We start from the raw sequence: 27,523 nt of genomic DNA on the forward strand, positions 1-27,523 counted from the left end.
GGAGGGGCTGCGAGGGGCCCCGCATCCCCCCGGCTCTGGGCATCACACACCGGTACAGGGCTGCTGGAGGCTCCGGGAGCAGAGTGGGGGGCTCAGAGCTGCTGCCCGACTCCCCCTGGGCCCTGTCCTGCTCCGGGCCTTGCCGAGCTGGAGGCCATGGCCACCGGCCCCAAGAGGGCAGGGCACTGCCAGGAGGAAGCTCACGGCATCCTGCTTCCCTGGGGATCACGGGGCCGGGGCACCGAGCTTGGGGTACCCCGAAACCCCCCGGCAGCAGACCCTCCATTCAATGCCCGCTTAGAACAAGTGACCATACAATATATTTATATTTTATATATTAGATATTTCCTGCACCGAACACTTCGAGTTCGGGGTGACCCATGGCTTTATTTCGGGGGGGGGGGGGGGGGGGGGAGGAGTAGTGTCAGCGTGGGGGACTGCAGCACGTCCCCTGCGGCACCCCGGGCGACAGCGGGGAGCAGAGGGAGCCGGGGGGCTGGGGAGGGGGCAGGGGGGGCGAGGGCAGCGCGAGGCGATGCTCGGAGCCCCCCCGGCCCCGCGGCCGAGGCTGGAGGGGGCTGGAAAAGCCATTTCTTGTTTAGTGCAGGATTCAATTTGAGGTCCTCGAGGCCTTCTCGGCCCTTTGGGAACGGCTCCCATGGTGGGGAGACCCTCGGCAAAGGGCTGGGGGTCACCCACGGGGGGGGGATGGGACTCTCGGCAAAGGGCTGGGGGTCACCCACGGTGGGAGGGGACAGGGAAACGACCCTCGGCGAAGGGCTAGGGGCTCACCCCTGGCAGGGAGACCCTCTGCGAAGGGCTGGGGGCTCACCCCCAGGGGAGTGGGACCCTCTGCAAAGGGCTGGGGGTCACCCATGGCGGGGGCAGGACCCTCTGCAAAGGGCTGGGAGCCCATCCACGGCAGGGAGACCCTCTGTGAAGGGCTGAGGGTCACCCATGGGCGGGGACGGGACCCTCTGCGAAGGGCTGGGGGCTCACCCATGGTGGGGGGGACGCACACACCCTCTCCAAAGGGCTGGGGGCTCGCCCACAGCTCTCCAGCACTGGCCAAAGCCATCTCCCACCCGCTCCTGGGTGCCGCTCAGCCCCCCGGGGATCTGCGTCGAAAGCCACCCCACCCAGGGCACCTCGGACCCCCACCCGCACCAAACGGGCTCAGGGTAAGTCCCAGGGGGCCGAGCCCTCCCCCAGCCCCCACCAGGGGCAGCACCAGCCCCAGTGCCGGGGGGGGGTGGGGTGTGGATTTCTGCCCCCCACACGTGGGGGTTCGGTGTAAGAAAAGAAAAGCAGTGGCGGGGAGCCCGAGGGGGAAATGGGGCTCAGGCCACCGGGGCGGCAGCAGGAAGGAGCACGGGGCATCATCACCCACCCAGAGAGGTCAGCGGGCTGCAGGGAGGGGCTGGGAGACCCCCGTCCACCCCGGCCCCCAGCTGAGGGCCCCGCTGGGGGCTGGGGGGAGATGCCCAGGGCCGGTTCCCGGGTGGGAAGGGAGGGAGACATGCACACGGGTCCTGCCCCGCTTCCTCGGGTGGGAAGGGAGGCGAGGAGGAGGAGGAGGAGGAGGAGGAGGAGGACGGGCTGCAGCGGCACCTCAGTTCTTCAGGATGGTTTCGTAGGCTTGGTAGACGTACTGGGACACCTCCGGCGCCCGGCATTTCAGGGACAGCTGTGGGGGGAGCAGAGGAGAGGGGGTCACGGCCCCTCGCCCCACGTCATGGAGCCACCAGCCCCGCATGCTGCAGCGCCCATCCCTCCCCGGGGCGGCCCCAGCTCCTTCCTGCAGCTGGATAAAGGCCCCCGAGCCCCCCAAACGCTCGCCCCGGGGCTGCCGGGGCTCCCCCCACCCGGAGGGGAGCGGAGCCACCCACCCACATGCAGGGAGGGCAGGGGCGCGGGCAGAGGCACACAGACACGCTCGGGTTCACTGCCTGCGCTCCAGGGTGAACGGTTCCCCCAAAGGCACCCTCCTCTCCAGCGCAGTAAGAGCCCCCTCCGGTTATTTGCTCAAAAATTAATTAAATGACTCAGAACTGAATCAGCTCCTCGGCCCGCAGGCGAGCTGGGAGAGCCCAGCACAGCGGTGCCGAGCGGGGAATCCTCCAGGATAAGGATTGGGAGCCATCCTCCTCCTCCCCGGCGAACCCAGGAGGGTGGTGGGGACCCCCCAAAACGGTCACCTCCGGCACAGCCCCGCTCTCGGCACCGGCGCCAGCCTGGGCGGGAGGGAGAGGCCCCAGGGGAGCCGGGGGGCTGGCAGGGGAAAACCTCAGGGGAGCCAGACCCAGGCAGCAGCCCGAGAGAGCCCAAAGCCGGGGTAGAAACCAGTCTGCTAACCTCCAAATCCTGCAACAGCGGGCAGGCGGCGAGGGCGGGCGGGCAGCAGGGACGGAGACAGACAGAAAGGTGAGTCAAGGCGACGCAGCTCGTCCCACCCCAAAGGAGACGGGCTGCGGGGAAGGGACGGGACAGGGACAGCGGGACACGGGGACGGGTCTCTGCTCCCAGGCTGTCGGCCGCCGGCACATTGGCAGAGCCAGGCTCGCCCCAGGAAGGCGACAAGAGGTCACGGGTTTTATTTTAACGGAGACGTGCTGGTGGGCTGGGACCTCTCTCCTTCCTTTCGGCGCCTCGCCGGTGCCCGGCGGCAGAGCCCGGCCAGGCAGCACAGCCCGCATCTCGCCCTTCCCCGCGAGCAGGACGGCGGGGCTGGTGCAGGGGAGGGGGCTAGCACAGGGGAGGGGGGTCCCGCCACCGCAGACACGCTGCAGGAGCAGGCAGGCAGGGCGGGCAGCAGGGAGGGCGGCAGCCTCGGCTGGGGGCCGTACCGTGAAGCTGGGGTTGCTGGGCTGGATCCTGAGCTCTGCCAGCACCCAGATGCCGTTGGTGAGCTTCAGGGACTGGTAGAGCATGTCCTGGCCTTCCACATTCCTCTTGGCGATGGTGAAGACGTTACTGCCTTGGAGCTTGCTGCTGACGGCATCTGCGCAGGAGGGGAGAGCTGCGGCGGGGCGGCCGGGCTGAGCGCCAGCCCCTGCCCCATCTCCTCCTCCCCTCCCTCTCCTCGCCCCGCAGCCCACCCAAAACCCCGCAGTTTTGGGTGGGCTCCCTGCAGCCGGGTTCCCCTCGGAGGGCAGGCAACGGCCCCAGGCTCGATTCGCAAGCCGAGCCGCCCTGCTTCGCTCCATGAAGGCCAGCTCGCCACTGCCAGTGGGGGTGAAAGGACCCGGCTGTCCCTGCCTGGGCTTCCCACGTCCCGCTGGGCACCGGGTCGCCCAGGGATGGAGCCGGGGGAGCGAGGAGGCACCAGGGCTCTGCCTGCGGTCACGGGAACGCCGCCGTGCCCAGGGGAGGCCGCAGCCAGGCTGCACAGCGTCAGGGCCGCACGACTCCGCTCAGCTCCTCTGTGCCAAGGCTGATGCATGGGTGGGCACAGCAACCAGCCCCGGCGGCAGGGACGGCCGCACCGGGCAGAGCCCCTCGGAGGCTGCTGAGCTCCTACAGCTACCCAGCGGCAAGCAGACACCGGGTGGGCACAGCGGGAAGGAGCTCCTGCCTCCCCGCAGCCCGCGCTGGGCTAACTGGGATGAGCTGGTCACGAGCGGAGCTGGGTCCTTCTGAAGGGTTTGGACCTCACCTGCGCTGAGGGAACAGTCTTTGATCTGGAACTGGGTCTCGTTCTCATTGGGAATGTCCTTCCAAGTGGCCAGGAACATCTGCCGCTCTGCAGCGAGGAAGGAAACCGCTGCGGTGAGGCCGCAGGACCGGCCGCTCCCCCCACCTCCCCCTCCCGAAGGCGGCATGGCCGCGGTGCCACGGCGCTGGTGGCATCGAGTTCCTCGCTCCGTCCCCAGGACTGGGAGCGTGGCCAGGAGGATTTCGGGGGCCAGGACGGCACCCCCAGACCCACAGCAGAAGCGCAGCTGGCAGGACCCCCAGCCGCTCGCGCTCCGACTCACCCATCTTCCCGTCCTCCACGAAGAGGATGTGCAGCGGGTACAGCGTGCTGAAGTAGAAGACGTCGATGTTGTTCTTCACCGCGACCTGGGACAGGGGGACGCGGGGACGTTAACACCTCCTCCAACCCACCGTGGGCGCGCGGTTCCCAGGGCGAGTGTCCCGTCCCACCGCGCCCCACCGATCCCTCTCGAGCCAGGCGCCATCCGCCACGTGGCACACACAAGAGACCGCCAGCGGCCCGCAGGAGCTGGAGAGGCCAACACCCATGTCCTGCATGCCAGCGTACTGCCAGGCGCACCACGGCCCCCAGTGCATAGGGAAATGGGGAGGCTGCACCCCCTTAGACCGCTCTCCCCACCAGCTCCTCCACCAGCTCCACCCGCGCCGGGACACGGCGAGCAGCTGCTCGGCCAAGGCTCGGCTCTGCTGCTCTCCGCGGGGATCTTCCTCCGCGCGGAGCCAGATGCCAAACCCAAGCCCAAGCGAGCTGACAGCGGAGAGACACCGAGCTGAGCATTTCTCCTTGCCCGGTTCCTGCCCTCCGGCTCCCTCCCAGCTCCCCACCTGCAGATTGTTCAGGGGGTCCATCTTCATGACGGAGCCGACGGTGTTCAGCGGAAGGGAGATCTCCACAGACTGATTGGGGGCGAGGGGCGCGTGGACCTGGAGGGGAGCTGCCGGGGCCAGGCCGAAGCTGGGGGGACAGCCGAGGAGGGCGGGGGGTCAGCGTGTGGGACAGCGGAAGGCACTGCCCATCCGCTCCAGGCCAACCTCGGGACTCGCTGCCTGCCTCCACGCGGACCCCCGGAACACCCCAGCCCACCTTGCCGACCCTCTGCAGTCCAGGACCAGGCTGGCTCTTGCCCTGCCCACCCTGGGGCAGTACCAGGTAGCCCCCCAGTTCCCCCCCCCCCCTCCTAGGCAGGCTCACACCCATTTTTCACGTTCCTGCGCCGTTCCCTCAAGGCTATCCCTTGCTGTGTCCCTCTGAGGGAAAGGGAAGCAGCGGTTCATCAGGAGGAAACACTGGGACGGCGGCCAGACCCCAGAGGAACGGCCTCCTCAGTCAACTTCTTAGAGGCTTTGGTTTGATGATCATCACCACCACAGCCATCAGAGAGAGAAGGGTCATCACGTGAGGCTGTTCCCAACCCTCGCAGTCCACCCACCCTTCTCCACGCGTGACCGCGCCGGGGCTGAGCTCGGAGGTGTCGCGCAGCGCCTTCAGTCGCCGACGCGACCCTGGAGGGACCTCACAACCTCACCTGTTGCGGTTGAACTGGATGGCGAAGTCGGACATGACCTGCAGCGCCTTGTTCGTTAGGACGAGGTCCATGGAGATGGAGCCCACCTGCCGGCTGAAGGTACCGGAGATCTCCAGCCCCTTGGCTTTCATGGCAGGGAGCCAGACCTGGGTTAAGGAGACAAGAAACCCTCGGGGTTTCGCCCAAAGCGAACCCTTCGGCGCTCTCCAGCCCGGCAGAGTCGCGCAGGGTGTTGGTCAACCAGGAGCGTTGCACGGCTACCGACACGCGGTCGGCAGAGGCAGGGCTGTGGGACGCGGCAGCTGCCGAGTCCTCCAAACCTCACCCTGCGCCCCAGGAAGCGGCGCACCCCACAGATCCCTGTGCTCCCCCTCTCTGCTCCAGGCTCCGTGCCATCCGAGGAACACGCAGACTGCCTCCGCCCCGCGTCTCGGCAAGGATTGTTGGGCTGGGTGACCCACAGAGGTCCCTTCCAATCCCCACCATTCTGTGATTCTGTGATTCCAATGTCCTCTCCACCCGCAGACCACCACCCTCGCTCAGTGTGCCACCGGGCCAGCAAAAGGGGGTTCATCTCCCACCTCCCCCCGGGAGGCCCTGCAGCGCAGAGCAGGCATGGGGGGGTCTCTGCCCCCCTTTATGCCGCAGCCCTGAGCTTCACCAGCAGCCAGCGGTGGGGCTGGGCTGTCCCACTCACCGTTTTGGGTGCCACGTAGGACCCCGACAGGGTTCCCACCCCACCGGTGAGGTCGAAGAGGTCTCCCAGGCCGCTGCCGAGGGGTGCCCCCAAGTTCGCAGGCATTGCTGTGCTGGGCGCTGGGGTGAAGCCACCGCCGCCACCCATCTGCGGGGGACAAGGGAGCGGGTTACGGGGGGCACCGCGGGGCCAGAGAGAGGAGGAGGAGCAGGAGCAGGAGGAGGAGGAGGATGCAGAGGGTGAGAGAGGGGTTTGGGCACGAGGGCACACTCACGGCAGGGCTGCCTCCCACATCGCTTCGCAGCTGCAAGAGACAAGAAAGGGGCATCAGCAGGGGCCAGCGCGCAGAGGGCACAGGGGTCCCACGCCACGGCCCCTCGAGGGCACTCTCTGAGCATCAGGTGTGAGCTAGCGGGGCCTGGAGTCGGCAGGGACGCTCCAGCGGTCCCAGCACCGTTTGGGGGGCCTGGCTGTCCCCAGAGGGAAGCGAGGTGTCACCAGGGCCCCAAACACGAGGGCTCGGGCTGGCGGGGGGAGAGGGGACAGCTGGGGGCGGGCAGGGGGCTAAGAAAAGGGCCGGTCCATACCCCTTCCGACTCGTCCCCCATCTCCAAGCAGAAGCAGGCAAGGCGGAGAGGAGAGCCAGCCGCATGCAGAGACAAGCCAGGAGAGCAGAGACAAAACAGAGAGACAAGAGAAGGGCAGGAGGAAAGAGAGGTTAGTCCCGCCGCGCCGCCAGCGCGTCCGTCTGCACGCCCGTGGCTGTCCCGCAGCCCTGGGACAGCGCGTGCCCGGGGTCTCTCGTCCCCGCACTCGGTGCCAGCCCGTTAGCCAATGCTGCGAGCCCACAGAGAGCCAGGGTGGCACCCGGGGGATGACGGAGCAGGAGAGACGGCGACGCTGCTTCCCCTTAGGAAAAGTCTGCTGGATTTTAGGAGCAGGACTCCAAACTTATTCCTCAGGGAGCCCTGGCCATTGCCGGCACCCATGGGGCGGGTGGTCGCAGCCAGGCAGAGGTTTCCATCCCTCCTCACCCCGTGGCCAAAGCACTGCTTGGTTTGCGTCCCCGGGAGGACAAGCTGTCACCTCCAGATCTCCTGGTGCAGCAGACACCCGTTAAGGGACTCTGCGGGCTGGGACCGGGCACGTCTCGACCCCCCAGGGCGGTTTAACGGGTGTCTCTGGGGGTTAACCGGGGTTCAGAGGGCGACCTGGGAAGAGGAGTCACCCCGGCGGCGCAGTACGGACAGCGGGAGCATCCGCACAGACCTCACGAGAGAAAAGGCACTCGGGAGCGCTAACCCCCGCCCCAGCCACCTGATGAGGACGAGTTAATTAGGGCACAGCACCCCTTCGCCTTCACCAGCCGCAGAAGGAAAGGACTAGCACAGATGTCTCCAGGCAGACAAGCCCACCCTGTCCCCAGGAGCTCCAGACAGGAGCCCGCACCAAACCCAGCACAGGGCAGCCGGGCATTGGCGAAGGAGCACGCCGGGCTGTGACGTACCAGGCTGTCCAAGCCACCTCCGAGGAGGTCCACGGCGCCCATCTGCACGGAGGTGGCGGCGGCGGGAGGCCCGCTCACCGGAGGGCCCAGGTCCAGGTTCAGCAGGTCGCCCAGCAGGTCGCCCTGCGTGGGGATGACGGCCGGCTGCTCCGCTGCCTGCACCCCGGAGGGGGCCGTGTCCGGGCTCTCGGCACTCTCGCTCCTGGAGGGAACAGCAAGGGAGAGACACGCGGCGCTGAGGAGCTCCGGCTGAGCCAACAGGTCCCGCCGGGGACACCGGACCCCCCGCTGAGCTTCGCAGCGAGGGTTCAGACCCCCCGGCCCAGCACGGCTCCCAGCACTTCAACACATTCTCATGGAGACTGTTAAGAGATTGATTATAGAACAGAATAAAAACATAGAACTAAAACGTAGGTACAGCTGTGTAACAGTTGTACTAAGAAACCATACAATCGGTATGTTACAATTGGGATAGAAATTAATTGTATGGATTGTATCAAACAGAATTCACAAAAGAAGCCGAGAGGACCCTGAAACCAACCAAGCAAGGCCTGAAACCAGCGGAGGAGAATTCTACGAAAACAGAATAGAAAGAACTTAATAAATAATGTACTTTAAAGAACGGAATGGTTGCTTAGAAACTTATGAAGATTCTAGACTTGATGTAATTGGTTTAATAAATGTATATAAACTGGTCTAACGAGCTAAGCTTTGCCACTCACAAAGGTGATGGCCCAACTCTGAGTTGTGAATAAAACAATACCTAGTGTAACCCACTCGCGTGAAGATAAAATCTTTAACAGAGACCACCTTCCACCCAGGCCTGAGGTCACTCCTTCAGCCTCAGACAGTACTGAATCCGCACAGCCCTGGTCCCGCAGGGGACCCTCCCCATGGGACCGGGAGGCCCTCAGCTCAGCCCCGAGCGCAACGGGCGCAGCCAGCTCCGCACGGTGCTGCGCGGGGCCACGGCAGCCCCACAGCCCCTCGGCTCCACACCCGACCTGCCCGTCGCACGGATCCAGCCCTGGAAGTCCCTGCGGGGAGCGGGGAGTCGTCCCCGGGGAAGCGGAGATACTCACGAGCCCGTTCGTGGGGGCAGGCTCTTGTGGACGACCCCTCTGCTCCCCTCCACGAAGGCGCTGGGAGGTTTGTGGTAGACGGAGGCCAGCGTCCCAATGTAGCAGATCAGCTCGTCCAGGAGCGTCGGCTCGATCAGATCCGTCTCCTCGGAGATGAGGGGCTTCTCTGCCAGCACCACCTCCTTGGCGGCCACAGGGTCCGTGGAGAGCAGGCGCCAGTAGATGTAGCCACGGTCCCGCAGGTCAGGGTTGTCGGAGTCCTTCGGGAAGCGCGGGGGTTAGTGCTGAAACCCCCGGGCAGGGGAAGCTGCGGGGACTACAGAGCAACTCGGAGCCCCGCGGCCCCATCTAAGTTTTGCTGCGGCATTAGAGGGATGGCGGGGACAAATGTTAAAGCTGTTTCTGTCAGGCCGCTGCTGCGCAGAGGCTACACCACTTGGCTGCACGAGCCTCAGCAGCGAAACCACCCCTGGTCCCTGGTGCCTCCCGTGCTACAGGAGACCATGCCCCCGCTCTCCGTCAGCCTTTCCAGAATTCAGCTCCAATTATCCGGCTCCCGTTACGGGGGCCGCGTTCCCAAGCCATTCCCGCTGCCTTGGAGGGGACGGTGAGGCCCAGAGCAGCTCTCCCCTCGCGCTGGAGCCGGTACCCACCTGCGTGGCCAGGCTCAGCACCTGCTGCACCAGCTCCTGCGTCTCAGTGGGCTTCTTCAGGAAGAGCTTCACGATGGCCGTTAGCAGCTGCAGCTGGACCTGCGGGCGGACAGACAGGGTTAGGGGCAGACAGACGGACACATCACACCATTTTTTGTGCAAGAACAGAGGAGTTTCCCCCCCGTACGTGCTGTCGGGATGTAACCACAACCTGGCTTTCCAGGGACCAAAGGCACAGCGGCGGTGAGAAGCGTCAGGGCACCCTGCCCAGCTCCCAGCTGGGTCTGCAGCCCATCTCCAGCCGCCTACCGCACCCTCAGCCGCTCAGAGCCACAGGCTGACGGAGAGGGTATGGGGCAAGATCTTGGGACCAGGTTATATGGTCCCATGAGGGCGAAGGCCAGAGCATCCTCTGCCTTTTACGAGGACAAGCAGCAGGGATTCACCTCCAACAGGTGGAGGAACAACCCCAGGCACCAGTGCAGGTGGGGCTGACCTGCTGGGGAGCAGCTCTGTGGAGAGGGACTGGGAGTGCTGGGGGACAACAGGGTGACCATGAGCCAGCAGCGTGCCCTGGGCCAAGAAGGCCAATGGGATCCTGGGGTGCATCAAGAGGAGTGTGGGCAGCAGGTCGATGGAGGTTCTTCTCCCCACTCTGCTCTGCCCTGGGGAGGCCCCATCTGGAGTCCTGTGTCCAGTGCTGGGCTCCCCAGTTCAAGAAAGATGAGAAGCTACTGGAGAGAGTCCAGCGCAGGGCTGCGAGGATGAGGAGGGGACTGGAGCATCTCTCCTATGAGGAGAGGCTGAGGGAGCTGGGCTTGTTCAGCCTGGAGAAGAGAAGGCTGAGAGGGGACATTAGAAATGCCTCTAAATATCTGCAGGGTGGGGGTCAGGAGGACGGGACCAGACTCTTTCCAGTGGTGCCCAGCAACAGGACAAGGGGCAACGGGCACAAACTGAAGCAGAGGAAGCTCCAGCTGAACATGAGGAAGAACTTCTTCCCTCTGAGGGTGACGGAGCCCTGGCCCAGGCTGCCCAGGGAGGCTGTGGAGTCTCCTTCTCTGGAGATATTCCAGCCCCGCCTGGCCGCGGTGCTGTGCAGCCTGCTGTGGGTGACCCTGCTTGGGCAGGGGTTTGGGCTGGGGGACCCACAGAGGGCCCTGCCAACCCCTAACGTTCTGTGATTCTGTGACAGCCCCTTCAGACCTGCCACATGGCAGCCGGGAGCCCTGGCTTTGCTATTTCGCATTTACAGGTTTTCCCCTGTTCCCCGTGGCTCAGTTTCCTGGTACTTTGCTCAGTTGGGTGGTAGGAAGTCTCCACAGATGGAAACCCCCCAGCATTCGGCAGGCAAACCCGCTGGCCTCAGCCGCCCCGGCAGAAGGGGTAGGCACGATTCCCTCCGCTCCTTTCAGTTGTCTGACCCCGTTTTCCAGCTCCAAAGGGCCGATCCTGTCCTGGCACAGAGCAATGACCAGGTGACCACTCGGTCCCTCCCAGCTATCGAGGAGGGAAGGTGCTTTAGACACTCCCGTGGTGGCATTTCAGGGGCCACCTTCTGCACCCAAAGCCACTGTGGGACACCGCTGCCCCGAGAGCCTGAAGGAAAACACCCTTGTGACCCTGCTAAAGCAAACTGCTTCATTACACTCTGATTAGCACAAGCTTTGTCACCGTGTCACCCCCCAACCAGCCGGTCCTGCTGGTGGCCAGAACCCCCCATCGCGTGGGGGGCTGTCCCCCCCGTACTGCACCTGGGTGCTCTCATCGTGGAAGCCCTCCAGGAAGCTCTCCAGCAGCTCGTCGGCGTTGTCGATCCGCTCGGCGTACTCCCCCACGATCCAGATCATGGCGGCCCGGGCCTCGGGCTCGTCCAGGGAGTCCAGGTTCTCGCAGAGGGTAGCGATCACGCTCTCGTACCTGCCCCAGGAGAGGACACGTGTTCATTGAAAGCAAGCAGCCTGAGTCCCAGCCCCGCTTTAACTCCAGAGCGCGTCCCACCACCCTCAGCAGAACCAGGACACGGCGGAGGGCTCCACCCAGAGCCCCGGCCACCCACCTGGGGCTGTTCCCTCTCCCTGGGGACGCGGCGCAGCGTGACGCTGCCCACGCCGATCCCTCTCCGGCCCCAGAGCACGTTCCCCTGCTGCTGAATCAACTGCTCAGCCCTGCTCATACCTGGTCTCCCTCTTCCCTACAGCAGCCCTGAGTCGATGGCTATGCGTGCACAGCTCCCGTTCGTTACTAATTCAGTTCATTAGTGTTTATTACCACTATTAGTACATGACTTCCTGATCAGGCAGTTGACTGTTCATCCGGGCTCAGCTGGAACTCTCCCCTCCGCTCCCACTGCCCTCGCTCCAGCATCAGGAGCACTGAATCCAGAGCCACCTCATGCTGACGCGAGGGACCTCAAAGCCTCTGGCAGCTCCTGCCCACTCGGGTCTCTGGATCTGGGACTGCCATCGTGGGGCTGGGGATGTTCCCGGGTCCAGGGACGGCTTTCCCACCCCCCAGCTTAATTCTTGCCTTGTAATTGCAGCCCCAGCTGGTAAAAATCCCAATGGCACCTTCGCTGCAGGCTTCACCACCCTCCAGCCCACCAGGAGGGCACAGCACCAGTCCCTTGCCCACGCCTGGCTCTTGGTAGGGCCCCCCCCCCCAAGCACAGCGGGGCAGAAAGAGCCCGCCCTGGACCGGGAGCATCCCCCCGGCTCGCGGGCGGCCGCCACGCACTTGTTGGGGTACTTGCGGAAGATGTCCTTGATGACGACGATGGCCTCCTGCACCACGTAGTTGACTTTGGTCTGGATGAGGTCGAGCAGGGTGCTGACACAGCGCTCGGCCGATTGCTGGCGGAAGGACGCGGTCAGGCAGTGGCCATGCTCTCAGGTCCCTGTCCCAAAGCCTCCGCCGCCCTTCCCAAGCCTCCTCCTCGCTGCCTTATCCCCTCCGTACCTCCCTCAACCCCAACCCAGACCAGAACGGGGGACACACATGCGTGGTCTCCCCTTCCCACCCATGTCTGGCTCCTCGCCGATCCCCCCGCATGCTCCCACGGCCCCCTCTCCCCCCACGCTGCTCGCTCCCCGCTCCCACAGGACGCATTTGAGGTCGCTGCAGGAGGGCAGCACCAAGCCCAGACCTCGGCACGCCAGGGCACCTTGCACCTTGCCCGAGTTTGGAGCACACGGCTTGGCGTCAGAGGGGGAAAACCAGAGCTAATGCCACGGCAACCACCCCCCGGAGAGGCTGGCTTCCCTGCGGGATCGCTCTCACGGCAGAGCTGGGCAGCTCCCCGGGGGAGGCAAAGCCCGCGCCTGCTCCAGCGCGTCTCCTCCTGCCTCTCGCCAGCGCCCAGCTCGCCGGCGTCGAGCTGTTCGTCTCGTGATCAAGGGATGCTCTACAGCAAACCCGGCGCAGCATCAGCTGGCTCGAAGCTACGCGACCTTGCCTGCACCGGGGTCGCGCAGAGTCAAGGGTTTTGAATAACTCAGCGAGGTTTTTAATGATCCCCTCCTTCAAATGATCGCCAAGGGGAAGTGGAGCCTCCCGGGCCCTCAGCAAGGGCGTAGCTCCCGGCCCGCAGTCCCCAAACGAGCCATTCGTCTCACGCGCTGCATCAACACATGGGGCTCGGCTGCAGCATGATGCTCAGCGGAGCATGGGGCAGGCAGGGATGCCAAAACAGCTCCGGTGGCAAAGGTTCAGGGGATGCAATGCCCTCCTTGCAGCCCGAACGTGCCCATGGAGCAGCTGTGGCTCGTCCCCAGGCCCAGGAAGGCTCTCGCTCGTGGGGACGGTGCCAACTCCTGGATGGGATCACCTCCAGCTCCTCCACCAAGCGCTGGAGAGCTTTGCCCACGCACAGCTGCCGGCGGGACCCGAAGCCACACAGCCCTCACCTCCACCTTGATGGCACAGCGGCCGATGGCGCGCACCGCCTTCCTGACGAAGTCCACGTCCACCTCCGTGGCGTACTCCTTCAGCTCCGCCAGCACCTGCCGGAGCAGGCGAGACAGTCAGAGCCCGGCTGCCGGAAGAAGCCGCCGGAGAAGCAGAGCGGTGACCCAGCAGAGGCAGAGCGGGTGGTACCGCTGCTCCCGTCAGCGTCCTGCAAAGCTGGGTCTACCGTTTCTCGAGCAAACCCCCTCCCCGTGGGGTTGGTGCCCCCTCGCACCCACCTTTGGTGCCCAGCCGGCCTGGTGGGTGGCAGAGCCTGACCTGAGCAATGTTGGCCTGGGAGGCCAGGCGGATCATGATGTCCAGCTTCTCCAGCTTGACGTAGATGGGGTCGTTGTACTTCACAAAGAACACCTTCATCTCGTGCTTCAGGATCTCGGGCCTGGAGGACAACCGGAGGCAGCCGTTAATGGATAAACACGCTCCTTCGCTTTTACCACAGAGGGAGAGAGCACAAAAAAGTCTCCCAGAAGCCACGGTTTCCTCCAGAGCTTTCTGGACACCCAACACTGCCGTCAGATGGTTTCTCTGGTGGCACAAGCAAGATGTGAGCTCTGCTCCCACCTCCAGGCTCTGACCCAGACAGCCAGCAGCAGGCCAAGTGGCACAGAAGGGGAGCTGGCCCCCCGAGAGCACTCGCCAGGCAGGAGACGGGGGGGATTCACCTGCCTGCCCCGCAGCCAGCTCCCGCCCCGAGTCTGCGCAAATCCACCACTCCCTCAGCCAGCTACAAGCACGGATCCTCGCTGCCCGGCCGAGGCTGGGGCTGGGATGGCGCAGGCTTGAGGACACCGAGGACATAACGTGGGGAAACCCGGAGAGCGAGCAGCTCCGGACCAGGAGGACGAGGCTCCTCGGCCACAAGCACAAGGTTCTGGGGGCTAGTCCAACACATCCCAGATGCCACGATTCGCCCCCCGTGACTCTGCCCCTTGGCTCCCCTTCACCGGCGCACGGGGGACAGGGAGCAACCTTGCCGCAAACAAAGACCAGATGCAAGGCAACGGGGGACGTTTGCCCTGCCAAGGTCGGAAGCGACGTCTCGGGGTGAGCAGGGACGCAAACCCAGAGCCCAGGGCTAGGCTGGACCTTTCTCACCAGATCACCCTCTCCGCTGGGAAAGGGCCGGGCCAGGCCCGGCTCCGGGGAGCCAACCTGCCTTCCACGTTCCCGCTCCCAGGGACACTAATTGCTTTCCACTTCTCCCAGAAATTGCTGCTATTTTTAATAGGCAACCACAGCGCTCGCTGGTAAGACAACAAATCATCTGACCGGGCCTGTCGCTGCGGAGCACGGCTCTCCAGCTGGCCGGTTCTGCTCGGGGCACACGTGTGGGGCCACGGACACCCCCTGCCCACCGGAATTTTAGATCAGCAAAGGGACAAATGGACTCGCAGCACCGACTCAAAGAGGACGACTGCACAGAAAGAAGGTGATCTCACGAAAGTTCCTCGCTAGACATTTAATGCCCAAACCAAAGTCTCAGCTTTTGGCCTTTCCATCCTTTGCTGCCCCAAATAAACCATAAATTAAACTGACCCCCCCGGAGATCCCAGCTTAGCTCCCTGCCCACTGCATCTCCCGATTCTCTGCGTCCAGCCCTTGCATTTTAAATAACAGAGAAGAAATAAACCTTCATATGCCGGGCTGCGTCGGCAAAGCCCTGACACCGTCGCAGCCAGAGGGTTCGAAGCGCTGGGAAGCAGTGCCCGTCGAGCAGAGGGAAAGCCCGAGCCAGGCTGTCCCCCCTGCCGCCCCGCGGCACCCACCTCTTCTGCACGATGAGGTTGATGTTGCGGAGAGCCACGTACTGCAGCTCAGGCTCTGCGGAGAGCAGGGTGACCAGCGGCGGGGCCAGCTTCTTCAGCAGCGTGCCGTAATAATCCAGGTCCTTCGACAGCATCTCCATGAACTTCATCAGCACCTTCACCGCCGAGAGCACCACCGCCGAGTTGGCGTGGGACAGCCGGGGCGTCACCCGCTCGCAGATGCTGGAGGGGTGAGGGGGAAGCAGAAGGGAAAGAAAATGACCACAGCCCGTCTTCCTGCTCAAACACTGCTCCAGCGCCGACGGAGAGGAACAAGGCGCTGGCCAAGCTAGCTGCAGGACAGCTGAGCAGCACTTGGGACCTTCCCAAGGGATGCCGAACAGGCTCTTAAATGCCCTGACGCAGGTTATTGCCCAGCTCCTACAAAACCCTGCTGCAGCGGCCCCCTTCCAGAGCTCCCCAGTGCCTGCGGTCCCTCGCTGCACAGCGAGGGCATGTTCTGAAGCAGCTCAAGCAGCAGAATCCCCGTGCCAGCACGGGGACAGGGCTCGCTGCGGGACCCCGGCAGTCTGCAGACGGCTGTGCCCAAGGCACGGCGGCCAGCAGGCGCCCACTGTCCCACCTCCCGCAGCCGGATTCCAAGGGTCAGGAGGATGAAGGTGATTCTCAGAGGAGCAGAGGCAGCGTCAGGCCCTTCAGCCGCTACCTGCCTGTCCCCCTCGCCTTTCCAGCCCTCTCTGGCCAGTCCACGGTGCCCCGAAGGCAGTGCCCAGAGCCTCCCTCACCTCTGGGCTTCCCGGTCGTCCTTAGGCATGTAGTTTGCCAGGCAGTCCAGGATGAAGATCTGGCCCCACTCGGTGCACTCGTTCAGGGCCGTGAGCAGCTTGTTGATGGACTGGGGGTTGAGGTCCAGGAGGTTACTGCTTGGGTGAGACTCCGCTATTTCCGAGAGAGCTGCTACTGCGTTGGCCACCACCTGTCAGAGGGGACAGGGCATGCGTTAGGTGACACCAAATGTGCTTCAACAGCCTGGGGGAAAGCTGCTGCAAGCGGAGGAGCTGCATCCTCGGTGTCGGCGCCTCACATCCCAGCGACATCTGGGCACCACCTTCTCCTCCCCACCAGCGGATCCTCGGGAGATGAGCAATCGCCACCAGCACGGTCCCACCACCCACGCCACAGCCCCAGCACTTCGCACATGTTCAGCAGGAGTCATCCTTGGCCCCGCGCCCAGCGTGCAGGAGCCCGTTCTCGCTCCCCTTCCCCGGGTAGCTCTGCCGAGCCCCGCTGTTTTCTGCGGTGGCTTCCGGGCTCGCTGCTACACCCGCAGCAAGATCTGAAGAGCATTAAGGACTGGGGAAAGAGAAACCTGGGGTAAAGCCAGCTTTAAAGTGGCTCACGCCCAGAGAAAGGCAAGGACACTAACGCTGGCCAAAGCCCAGCTCCCAGGACACCCTCACCAGAGGCAAGAGCCACCAGCTACGTGGTATCAGAGCCAAGCATCAGCTCCCCTCTGCCACCACCCCCTGCTCTGAGGCAGCCTCCTCCATGCTGGGAGCAGACTAATCACACGCTTGCCAAGGAACCGGAGAAGACTTCCATCCAGGAGACAGGGTCACAGGACAAGGGCCACAGCCTGCGGCCCTCAAACAGCTGTCCCCAAAGGCGGTCTGTCAAGCACCAACACGAGAGGGGAGCATGGGAGGAAGGGAGGCAGCATGTGAAGACGAAGGGGGGATGGAGGGAGAGCATTCACTGCCATTTGGATGAAGCGAAGAGAGGATGGAGAAGGCAGAAAACAATCACCATGGGGTTCGAGTCAGAGATGAGGTCTTTAAGGGTGTCCAGGAAGCCCTGGTCCTCCACCAGCTGGGCATTGATGTCGTGGAGCTTCGCCACGCAGACGGCTGCCGTCTTGCGCACGTAAGGGTCCTCGTCCTTCAGGCACTTCCGCAGCGGCTCACAGAGATACTCCGTTATCTTGTCCACGCGGATACAGCCCATGGTCCGCACCGCCAGAGCCCGGATCAGAGGGTTCGGGTCCTCGCAGTCCTGCGGGGATGAGAGGGGGAGGTTAGGTTTCCAGGGCCTCCTCTCCTCGAACCACAGGCATCAGCGGTGGCTTCCGGACCTCCACTCTCTGTTGGGTACCTGGAGTCTAGAGGGTTTAACACTCCGCTCTAAAAAGTCAGTCACCCACGAGAGAGGTCTGGTCTCTCGTTCTGAGGTGCCACCCATCATGTTTTAGCACCGTCAGTTCTCACTCCAAACACACCTCCAGGAACCTGACGTCTTCACCGCTTACACCAAGTGCCTGAAGTCAGCTGCCACCCTGCAGAGCGGCCACCCGACCTGGGAAATGCATCTGTTGGGTTTATTGCGCCATTTTTTTCTTCCTAGGAAGCCAAAACTCCCTAATGCCCACCAAGCCTTTTCACAAAGTCATTTGGCAATATCTTGGCTCCTAACAAACACGGTCTTCAGTTGCCAACTCCAACTGGAAGATCACGAGGGCTTTCTCACCGCGGAGACTTCGGCGCGTAAGCTCACATGACAGCAGTTCAATCACGGGAGCTGCCCACAGCCGAAGCTGCCACTGACACAGCAAGTGGCACAGTGCGGCTGCCAAGAAAGTGTTTTTCTTCTGCATCGCTGGAAAAATTTACCGGGTTACCTAGAGCTAGGGGAGCCCCTACACCTGCAGGGAGAGGCTTTGGAAACCCACCCACGCTCCCTTCTTCGGCGCAGGGTAGAGCAGCTCAGTGTGGTGGCCTGGCACGGAAGCGGGGACGAACGCGATGGGCCAAACCGAGCCGCTGCAGCGCGCGGTTCTCGGGCACGCAGCCCTCGCCTCTCACCTTCACAAAGGTGTTGACTGCCATGATGGCCATGTCGGGCTGGCTCTTGGCATAGTTCATCAGGTAGAGGTAGACCAGCTTCTTCAGCTCCAGGTTGTCTGTCTGCATGCAGTTCACCACGTCCGGGAAGAGAGCGCTGGAACACAGAGCACCGCGGTGAAGGCAGGGCATGGCCACGCCGCCGAGCCGGGGGAAGCAGACGGGACCCCACACTCCCCCCAGCCCGTGGCCATCCCCTTCCCAGGGCTCAACCCACTCCCGAAGCTGGAAGACCCCAGGCTCTCACAGGACCTGAGCCCACCCTGTAGCAGCTGTGGCCAGATCACCCACCCCCAGGGGGTTTTTCTTTACAGATCTGTACCAAGAGCAGCTCAAAACGGCCCCGAATGGGCTGCACCGGAGGTCTCCCACATGGCTGTGCTGCATCCCAGGTCCTGCGCGTGCCCATTACCCCCGGAGACGGCGCAACGCAGCCCAGCTGTCACGGGACGGTGCGAAAGCCTCTGGCACCCGTGAGAGGACGCGGGAGACGAGCCATTCCCCCCCCGCCTTCTGCACGATCCCCCCCGCTCACCCTTACCAAAACTGTCCTCTGCTTTCGGGGAAGTTAAACCCGTCCTGCCACAAACTGCCGAGCGCTTGCCCCACGCCCCGTGGGGGAAATATCACACAAGAGAAGCAAACAGCCAGGACTGGGTGCAGGGAACAGCCCCGCTCCCCCGGGCGAGCCCTGCTGGGACGGAGCCGAGCTGCCCTGCTGCCCGCGTGGAGCCAGGGGGTTCCCCTTCCCTAATCGAGGCCCCATCTGCAGTGCTGTGTCCAGTGCTGGGCTCCCCAGCTCAAGAAAGATGAGGAGCTACTGGAGAGAGTCCAGCGCAGGGCTGCGAGGATGAGGAGGGGACTGGAGCATCTCTCCTACAAGGAGAGGCTGAGGGAGCTGGGCTTGTTCAGCCTGGAGAAGAGAAGGCTGAGAGGGGACCTTAGAAATGCCTCTAAATATCTGCAGGGTGGGTGTCAGGAGGACGGGGCCAGACTCTTTCCAGTGGTGCCCAGTGACAGGACAAGGGGCAACGGGCACAAACTGAAGCAGAGGAAGCTCCAGCTGAACATGAGGAAGAACTTCTTCCCTCTGAGGGTGACGGAGCCCTGGCCCAGGCTGCCCAGGGAGGCTGTGGAGTCTCCTTCTCTGGAGATATTCCAGACCCGCCTGGACACGGCGCTGTGCAGTCTGCTCTGGGTGACCCTGCTTGGGCAGGGGGTTGGACTGGGGGACCCACAGAGGTCCCTGCCAACCCTGACCATTCTGTGATTCTGTGAGTACCGCAGGCCCCAGAGCCGCGGGATGCCAGAGACGATACCGACAGCCCAGCCAGGCTTTTACAGCCACAGACAGTCCGATTAGAGTGTTAAACCACCTTAGGAGAGGCAATGGAGATCAGAGGGCTAACGCAGCAGTTACCCCACCCCAACAGATGTCCCTGGGCTCCTGGAAGCTTCTCCGCCGCCACAACCCCAGCCGCAGCTCACAGGATCAACACCGGGTCCCACGGGACAGGCTCTTTGCTGGCTGCTTCGCAGAGCTCCTGCCACTGCAGGGCTGGCACTCACCTCGGCTCTCTCACCCCAGGCCAGGCCAGGCTCTCCTGGCACCTCCCAGCCAGGGCCGAGCTTAGAAAACTTCTTTCCCGCAGCCTAAAATACGCACACACCAAAAAACACGGGCTGCCACAGCCAGTATTTCCTCCCTACTCGATGCAGCTCCCACTGAGCACTGCCCAGCCTCAGGCAAGCCCCCGCTGTGTCTCCCCTCTACACTGTCCCAGTGAGGCCCCATCTGCAGTGCTCTGTCCAGTGCTGGGCTCCCCAGTTCAAGAAAGATGAGGAGCTACTGGAGAGAGTCCAGCGCAGGGCTACGAGGATGAGGAGGGGACTGGAGCATCTCTCCTACAAGGAGAGGCTGAGGGAGCTGGGCTTGTTCAGCCTGGAGAAGAGAAGGCTGAGAGGGGACCTTAGAAATGCCTCTAAATATCTGCAGGGTGGGGGGTCAGGAGGACGGGGCCAGACTCTTTCCAGTGGTGCCCAGCGACAGGACAAGGGGCAACGGGCACAAACTGAATCAGAGGAAGCTCCAGCTGAACCCGAGGAAGAACTTCTTCCCTCTGAGGGTGACGGAGCCCTGGCCCAGGCTGCCCAGGGAGGCTGTGGAGTCTCCTTCTCTGGAGATATTCCAGACCTGCCTGGACGCGGTGCTGTGCAGCCTGCTCTGGATGACCCTGCTTGGGCAGGGGGTTGGGCTGGGTGACCCACAGAGGGCCCTGCCAACCCCGACCATGCTGGGATTCTGTGATTCTGTGTCCAGTGTCGCCTTCTTCACGGTGGCCCCGAGACAGAGCGCCAGCCGCTGCCACGAGCGCCCTGGGAGCCAGGGCCATGCCAGTTTCCCAAGCGCAGAGCCCAGACCGTGGGTTTTCTCCCTCTACTCTCCAACGCGCCGCGGCAAGCGAAGCGCCGACGTTGCGCACGGCGCCAGGGGTGTGTGAGGACAGGTCTGTGCGGGAAGGAGGGGACAGAGGGGCCACGTGCGGTTCGGTCGGGTAACGGAGAGGAGGGGAAAGCAGCCGCCTGCCCTTTGGGACTGGAGAGGCTGCGGAAGGCCCGTCGGCACCGAGGCAGTGACGCCGGCCCCCTGCCATGAAGGCTCAGGGGGAGTTTCTGTTTTCTTCCTGAAGGAAGCGGCAATAATCCCCACAAAATCCTCCGGCGGCCAGACCAACCCTTGCCCAGCCAGGTCACTGCCAAAGCCCGGCGAGCCCCCGCCTGCCAGACCGCCATGCGTACACAAACATTTTCCTCCCGTCGCAGGAGGGACGGCGGCAGCCAGCAGCTTGCTCGGTCCTTGTCGGAGACGAAAGCCGGCACGAAAACCCCTCGGAGGCAGCGGGGGACACTGGGAGCCCACAAGCTGTCCCGCCACCCCCCCCGGCACGGTTCAGCCACCACGCACCTGACATCTTTGCCGACAGTCATGGACGCGATCACCTTCTTCACAGCCTCCTTCTTCTTCTCCTTCTTGTCGCTGTTCAGTTCAGCTTTCAGCTCAAATATCTCCCCTGGAGGGAGAGGAAAAGGGGGAGCTCAGGGGACGGGGCACCCACCAGCTCGCTGGGTGCTGCTCCCGGGGGGGGTGAGCACAGCTCCCACCCATCACGTGCCAGGATGCCAGGAGCCAGAAAGGGGGATTTAACTCCCCAGATGTCTCACCCAGGGCTCCTCGAGCCTGTGCAAGCAATGGTGCAGAGCGGGATTTGACAGCCACACGGCAGCAACCCCCAGCCCAGCACCTTGCTGGGGGCGACCAGTGGCTCCGGACCCACCCGAAGGGCATCAGCCCCCACCCCGGGCTCTTTCTTCACCCCCAGGCAGGCAGACCGAAGAGGAAGATGGCTTTCCTCTCTGTTAAGCTCCTTCCAGACCAAGGAATTAAGTCGAACCCCTCAAGCGCTTCTGTCCCAGCCCAGGGGAGCTCAGCAGGGGGGGGTCGTGTCCTGCAGCCGCTCCTGAGCTGCCAAAGCCAATAACCCAGCAGCCCATGGCCCCGCCTGGGTTGAGGGGCTGGTGACGAGGTGCTCCGAGCCCTCGGAGCAAGGGGTGGGCTGTCACCCACAGCATCCCCCACGGGCTCAGGGCATTCCCACGAGAGCTGGCACCTTCGCCAGCGTCCCACGGCAGCGACAGCCCTCCCCGCCCGCCGTACTCAGCTGCGAGAAAAGCCCGGTTGTTTGGGGAAAATCTCTCACCTTTCTTCGTGGTGGTGAAGTACTTCGAGTCCGTCATGGCGGTCTCCAGCTAGCGGCACGTCCCTGGTAGGGGAGGCAGAGCAGAGAGGTTGAGGGGAGAGAGTTTCCTTGCCGAGGTCACTACGGAGAGCTCTGGGAAGGAAAAAACCGTGGAGGGAAAGAGCTTGGGATCTCACGGGAAGAGCCACAGGGAGAGGAAGCGCCCGGAGAAGACCCCCGCTCCCGTGCTGCCGGAGGAGCCCGTTCCCCTGGGGAGGGCAAGCGCCTCGCAGCCACGCCGGTGCACGGGCTCTGCCGATGAGTGGGGAATCAGCTGGTTCACTAATGAGGATGTGGAGGAGGAGGAGGAGGAGGAAAGCAGTCGCTGAAGACGCCAGCGTTCAGCCCTGCTCAGGCACCAGCCCCGACTCGCCTCTCTCACCAGCTGCAGCGGCCACTTTGCTCGCCCCATTCCTCGCGGAGCCGGGCAGCCCTCACCCCGCAGCAGGGGCTCGGCGAATCTCCCCAGGGTTCGCGCCTCCTCCTCCTCCGAGAAACCCTGCTCTCGGGAAACTTCACCCCCAGGCCTCCCTCGCACCTACGCGGGGAGCAGCTCCGGGATAGGAAGAGGAGGCGAGCAAAACCCGAGGCTCAGAGCAATGCTGGAGCGAGGGGAGCACAGATGTGCCGGCACCCGACCGAGCACGCCGGCGAGATCAAACAGAGCCTCTTCCAGCAACCAGCCCCGCTCCAGCCGCGTGGCTTTAAACCCACGGGGCGCGAGGCTTCTGCCCAGCGCCTGGGGCTACATGATTTAATTCTGGGGCTACATGATTTAATTCTGGGGCTATACATTATTTAATTCGGGCAGTTTGGGGCAGATTCAGGGCTTGGCAGCAGACCGCCCTTCTCTGAGGTCGGCAGGGATTTGGCTTTTCTGGTGGTTTCGCCCGCCGTGCCTTCGACAGCAGAGAAACCAGAGGAGCGTCCTTGACAGCCTGCAGTGGCCTTGCTGGTTCGGACGGGCAGGAGCACAGAAAGCGAAGCCAAGTTTGAGGAGAAAAAAAAAAAAGTGCTTACAAATGCTTTTAAAATGTAAATGAGCATCTTGAAAGCCAAAGGCAGCAATCCCCTGCGAGCACAGAGAAACCACGGCCTCTGTTCCCTCTCCAAGCCGCATCGGGATCACCAGCAGGGATCAAAGGAGAATCTGGATAAAATCTGGATAAAATCTGGATAAAATCTGGATAAAATCTGGATAAAATCTGGATAAAATCTGGATAAAATCTGGGGGCTGACCCCACCGGGCAGAACAGGCAGCCGGAGCCAGCTCAGCGGCCACCAAGCAAGGGCTCGCATGGGTTCGGGGCTCGCTTTGGGTGCTGGCAGGGTGGTCCCGGTGCAATCTGTCGCCGCGCTGCCCCGGCCCCGCCGAGGCTGCCCCACGTGCACACTGCTCCCCAGGCAGCCCCGCGCAGGACCCCGCACTCCTCCCTGCCGTGGTTACCTGGGGTTTGCTCGGGGCCCTGTTTTCCCCCCTCGGCTGTCAGCTTTCCAGCGAAGAGCGGGAGCTCCCAGGCTGCGCCGCAGCAGCTCTCTGCGCCTGGCTGCAGCTCCTGGCCTGCAAGAGAGGGAGGAAGGAGGATTTGCCGCAGTCCCTCCGAGCTTGTCGACCTGGCTCGCGCTCAGCCCTGCTCTGCAGAAGCGCCTGGACAGCAAACTCCGAGCCTGCCCGGGGAATTTCTGCAGCCAGCTCGGGGAGGCGACCCGCGCCCGCTGCTCTCCCGCAGCGTCCCAGAGCCCCCGGGTACCGCGGCACGTGCTTCAGCCACCCAAATCCCCGCTAATTCCAGAGACAGAGACAGTCCCACATCTTCCCCACTCCTTCCAGCCCCGCAGTGCCAACAGCGGCCTCCGAAAAGCAAACCGCCACCGGCTCCGGATTCACAGCGCACCCCTCGCTCCCCGCGCTGACCCCCCAACTTCCGCAGCGGCAGAACCAGCCCCGAAGCAACCCAGCACCTCGAGCAGGGTGACGAGGGGTCGAGCAGGGCTCCAAACACCTGCCAAAGCTGGGTGTGCTCAGCACCCCGCGCCGCGTCCGTCTCCCCAGGGCTGACCAAGGGCGAGGAGGCAGGGCTGCCTGCCAGCCCCGGGACGCGACCGCCGCCGGCACGGCCCTGCCAGGCGAATTCCCCCGAGCTCAGCCCTTGGGCCGGGTCCAGCGCTGCCGCCTGGCTCCGGCACTGGGGAAGGCGAAGGAAGCGGTTCGGGGACTGCAGAGCAGCTCTTGCCTCGCCCCATCTTTTTTCTGCGTGCGTCTTTGTCCAGCTTGGACCGGGCAAAGGGAGGGACGGGGCAGGGTCCCCTCCTCCAGCCTGGCAATGAATAAATCCAATTTCTGGCACATACGAGCAGGGGGGGGTGTCAGATCCAGAGCCAACAGCCTCAGTCATCTCGTTTGGACAAACCTCATCAGTCAGAGTCATTATGGAGAGTCGGAAATACTCTGCCCTCGCTAAACACCCCGCACCCAGTGAGCGACAACGGGTGGTGGGAGCTCGCCTGCAGGCGGGGAGACGGCAGCAAGCGCTCCAGCCTGGAATTCTACCCCGTCTTCTTGCCAAACACCTTCCGCCGATCTTGCAGACGGGATTCCAGGAGCGGAAAGCACTTGTCAGGCAGCAAAGTGGCGGCTGGGGGTCGGAGGGCAGCACCCAGAGCCCCCCCCCACCTGGCTCGAGCTCCTCGCGTCTGTCCTGAGGCGCAGCCCCGGCCGCGGCACAAACCCACGCCCTCCCCGGCACCGGGAGCGATGCTTTCCCCCTGATCCCATCCACCCGGCGCAGCTAAACCCAGGGGGGCCCAGCAGATCCCGAGACCACGGTGGCCGTGCCACCCTGCCTCCCACGCCCCCCTCCGCCAGCGAAACGCTGCCCGTGCGCCGCAGAAGGGGCCTGCCGGGAGCCACTGCGGACACCTCCCGCGAGGGCCGTGGCTCCGACAAGGTGACTTCGCTCCCGCGACGCGGTGCCAAGGAGCCCACAGCCTGGCTGGAAGTGGCACCGAGGTCTGATTTTCTGCTTCGCGCTTCGGTTTGGGGCGACGGAGCCGGCGGCTGGGCTCAGACGGCAGCGCGCTCCTCCCAGGACCTGCCTTCTAGGCACAGCACAAGCCCCTCATCAACTCGATCTTGGCCCTTCCTCCCGGCTGCAGCGCCAGCGGGCTCCCAAACTCCGCCGTCCCGGGCGAGTAAGACGCTGCTAAACCCGAGGTATGGCAGGGAACGCGGCACGGTGCTTCTCGCCGAGGCAGCACCGAAGCCAAATGAGCCGTCGCCGCTGCTCCTTGCTTCCTCTTCGTGAAAGAAAAAAACCTCCTCACTGCGCCCCAGCTACTTTCACTGCCCCGTTTTCAGCCCATTCCTCCATCCCTGAAAGCCAAGACGCTGACGCCGCAGCGCCCGCTGCCCGGGAGGGACACGGGGAAAGCGTCGCTGCTGCTCTTCCAGAGCAGCGAGTGACCCACGCACCACGCGAGCGCCGAAACCGCGCCCAAGACGCTGCGATCCCCGGCTGCTGAGGCGCGAGGGCTCGCGTAGCTCCGCCGACGCTGCCGCCGGCCGCGACACCAGCGCAGGCGCCCACTGGCTGATGGCATGGCCGGATGCACCCAGCCCGATGCCGTCTTCAGGAGGGTCCGACGGGGCAGGCAGGCAGCAGCCGCAGGGAGACGCAGCCGCTCCAGCCCCGCACAACCAACGTCCCCGGCGCTGTGGGGGCACACGCCGGCACTAGCATGGAGGTAAAGCGGAGCAGGGACTCAAAGGGGAGGCTTCCAGGACGCAGCTCGCCCGGAGCACCGAGGAGCAGCAGCAGGTTGGCAGGGGAAGGGAGCCGCGAGCCCGCCGCGCACCCTCTCGCAGCTGCAAACGCAGCGCTCGAGGGCAGGAGGCGGGTCAGCGAAACCGCGCCGGCCTAACTCAAGAAACTTACGGCAGAGTGAAAAAACTCCTCAGCGCTGGGACGGGCAGCCGAAGCCGTGGGGCCTTTGCACAACCATGCTGCACCGACAGCAACCAGCCTCACGGCAACGCGACGGCTCCCACGCCTCCGAGCTGCACCGCGCGTCCCCGGCGACTGAACCCCCCAGAGCTGTCACGGACACCGGCGGGGGAAGACAAAAACCCCAGCGAGGAAGAGGAGGACGAGCAGCTGAGGGCACGGCAGCCAGCGCCTACAGAGCCTCCTGCTCAACCCCAGGATTTTTTTCCCCTCCGTTTCCAGAGCGGCGAAGTTACGCCGCATGTCCCGCCCCGCAGATGGCGCGTGGCCATGGGCACAGCTCCCACTGCTGCACTCGACCCCACACCTCTCCCCACAGCCGGCACAAAGCCCACGGGCTCACACCCGCCCCACAAGTGCTCCCCAGGAAGATAATTTTCCTAAGGACTGGCCTAACTTGAGCCAGCCTCAGCTCCTGCTCGGCCCGGGCTGCAAGCCTGCTGCCGCCTCCTGAGCTCGACTCAGCTCTTGGCATCTCCCCAGAGGGACCAGGACTGTCCCACAGAATCCCAACATGGCCGGGGTTGGCAGGGACCTCTGTGGGTCACCCAGCCCAACCCCCTGCCCAAGCAGGGTCACGCAGAGCAGGCTGCACAGCATCGCGGCCAGGCGGGGCTGGAATATCTCCAGAGAAGGAGACTCCACAGCCTCCCTGGGCAGCCTGGGCCAGGGCTCCGTCACCCTCAGAGGGAAGAAGTTCTTCCTTGGGTTCAGCTGGAACTTCCTCTGCTTCAGTTTGTGCCCATTGCCCCTTGTCCTGTCGCTGGGCACCACTGGAAAGAGTCTGGCCCCGTCCTCCTGACCCCCATCCTGCAGATATTTAGAGGCATTTCTAAGGTCCCCTCTCAGCCTTCTCTTCTCCAGGCTGAACAAGCCCAGCTCCCTCAGCTTCTCCTTGTAGGAGAGATGCTCCAGTCCCTTCCTCATCCTCGCAGCCCTGCGCTGGACTCTCTCCAGTAGCTCCTCATCTTTCTTGAACTGGGGAGCCCAGAACTGGACACAGCACTGCAGATGGGGCCTCCCCAGGGCAGAGCAGAGGGGGAGGAGAACCTCCCTCGACCTGCTGCCCACACTCCTCTGGATGCACCCCAAGATCCCATCAGCCTTCTTGTCACCCAGGGCACGCTGCTGGCTCATGGTCACTCTGTCGTCCCCCAGCACTCCCAGTCCCTCTCCACAGCGCTGCTCTCCAGCAGGTCTGCCCCAGCCTGTACTGGTGCCTGGGGTTGTTCCTCCCCAGGTGCAGGACCCTGCCCTTGCCCTGGTTGAACCTCATCAGGTTCCTCCCTGCCCAGCTCTCCAGCCTGTCCGGGTCTCGCTGGATCCAGCACAGGCTGCACCACCCGCCGCCCCGGCCACGAAACCGCCTGTCCGCACTGCCGCGGCACAGCGCAGGCACCCAGCCCCCTGCCGCCGAGCCTCGAGGCCGGGCCGGCTGCCCGCACCCAGACCGGTCCCCCGCGGCCCCGAGCAGCCCCCAGCACCGGCGGCTCCGGCCTCCAACGCCGCCCCGGGAGCCCCCCCAAAGCCGCCCCGGGCCCGCTTTCTCCTCCACCCACGAGCAGCGGCGGGGCGGGGAGGGTTCTCCCCTCCTCCTGTCCCGAGCCTTGGCCGCGGGGTGGGACAGGGCCCGGGGGAGGCCGAAGCGGGGGCTCCCGGCTGGGGGGGGGGGGGATTCCGAACGCTGCGGCAGCCGGGCAGGGGCGAGGCTAGGCCGGGGAGGCCCCACCAGGCCCCGGGGGGGAGTCCGGAGTCCCGAGTCCCCAGGCCCCCGGCCCGTACCTTCCGCCACCGCCGCCCGCTGCCACCGGCCCAGCGGAAGTGAGCGCCGCGCGGGGGAGCGCTTCCGGGGCGGGGCTAGGGCGGGGTAGGCGGGGCTAGGGCGAGGGGGCGGAGCGAGGAGGCCGCTGC

At 64.3% G+C, this 27,523-nt stretch overlaps 1 protein-coding gene and 1 non-coding gene across 11 annotated transcripts; both read right to left on the bottom strand.

The window, feature by feature from the left end:
- Window positions 1-310: 310 nt before the first annotated feature.
- On the bottom strand, window positions 311-27,505 carry AP1B1 (adaptor related protein complex 1 subunit beta 1). Of its 10 annotated transcripts, none has more exons than XM_075434528.1 (24): window positions 27,395-27,505; window positions 23,056-23,169; window positions 21,570-21,632; window positions 20,777-20,882; window positions 17,773-17,908; window positions 16,721-16,966; window positions 15,700-15,890; window positions 14,915-15,136; window positions 13,407-13,527; window positions 13,088-13,183; window positions 11,919-12,034; window positions 10,937-11,102; window positions 9,183-9,281; window positions 8,530-8,789; window positions 7,448-7,649; window positions 6,528-6,548; window positions 6,215-6,244; window positions 5,941-6,087; window positions 5,244-5,389; window positions 4,543-4,672; window positions 3,978-4,062; window positions 3,656-3,742; window positions 2,847-3,019; window positions 311-1,687 (listed from the first exon to the last, which is right to left on the bottom strand). In XM_075434528.1, the coding sequence occupies exons 3-24, from the start codon at window positions 21,604-21,606 to the stop codon at window positions 1,613-1,615; spliced, it is 2,892 nt and encodes a 963-aa protein (XP_075290643.1). In that variant the 5' UTR covers window positions 21,607-21,632; window positions 23,056-23,169; window positions 27,395-27,505; the 3' UTR covers window positions 311-1,612. The 10 variants fall into 10 exon arrangements, with proteins under 10 accessions (XP_075290643.1, XP_075290642.1, XP_075290645.1 ...); XM_075434527.1 differs by having other exon boundaries at window positions 21,570-21,701; XM_075434530.1 differs by having other exon boundaries at window positions 2,847-3,001; window positions 21,570-21,701; window positions 27,395-27,503.
- On the bottom strand, window positions 5,026-5,130 carry LOC142363072 (small nucleolar RNA SNORD125). The gene has a single exon (XR_012765461.1). It is a non-coding gene; the product is annotated as a small nucleolar RNA SNORD125 (small nucleolar RNA).
- Window positions 27,506-27,523: the final 18 nt, after the last annotated feature.

Source organism: Opisthocomus hoazin, chromosome 13 (genome assembly GCF_030867145.1).
Source record: "Opisthocomus hoazin isolate bOpiHoa1 chromosome 13, bOpiHoa1.hap1, whole genome shotgun sequence".
Taxonomy (NCBI): domain Eukaryota; kingdom Metazoa; phylum Chordata; class Aves; order Opisthocomiformes; family Opisthocomidae; genus Opisthocomus; species Opisthocomus hoazin.

What these genes read in the sequence shown, in the direction of transcription:
- AP1B1 (XM_075434528.1), bottom strand. Translation starts at nt 21,606, where the DNA reads ATGACGGACTCGAAGTACTTCACCACCACGAAGAAAG. An exon ending in CAGTCAACACCTTTGTGAAG is followed by an intron (nt 16,967 to 17,772) that starts GTGAGAGGCGAG and finishes TCATCCCCGCAG; the next exon opens with GACTGCGAGGACCCGAACCC. An exon ending in TGGGGGACGAGTCGGAAGGG is followed by an intron (nt 6,245 to 6,527) that starts GTATGGACCGGC and finishes TGTCTCTTGCAG; the next exon opens with CTGCGAAGCGATGTGGGAGG.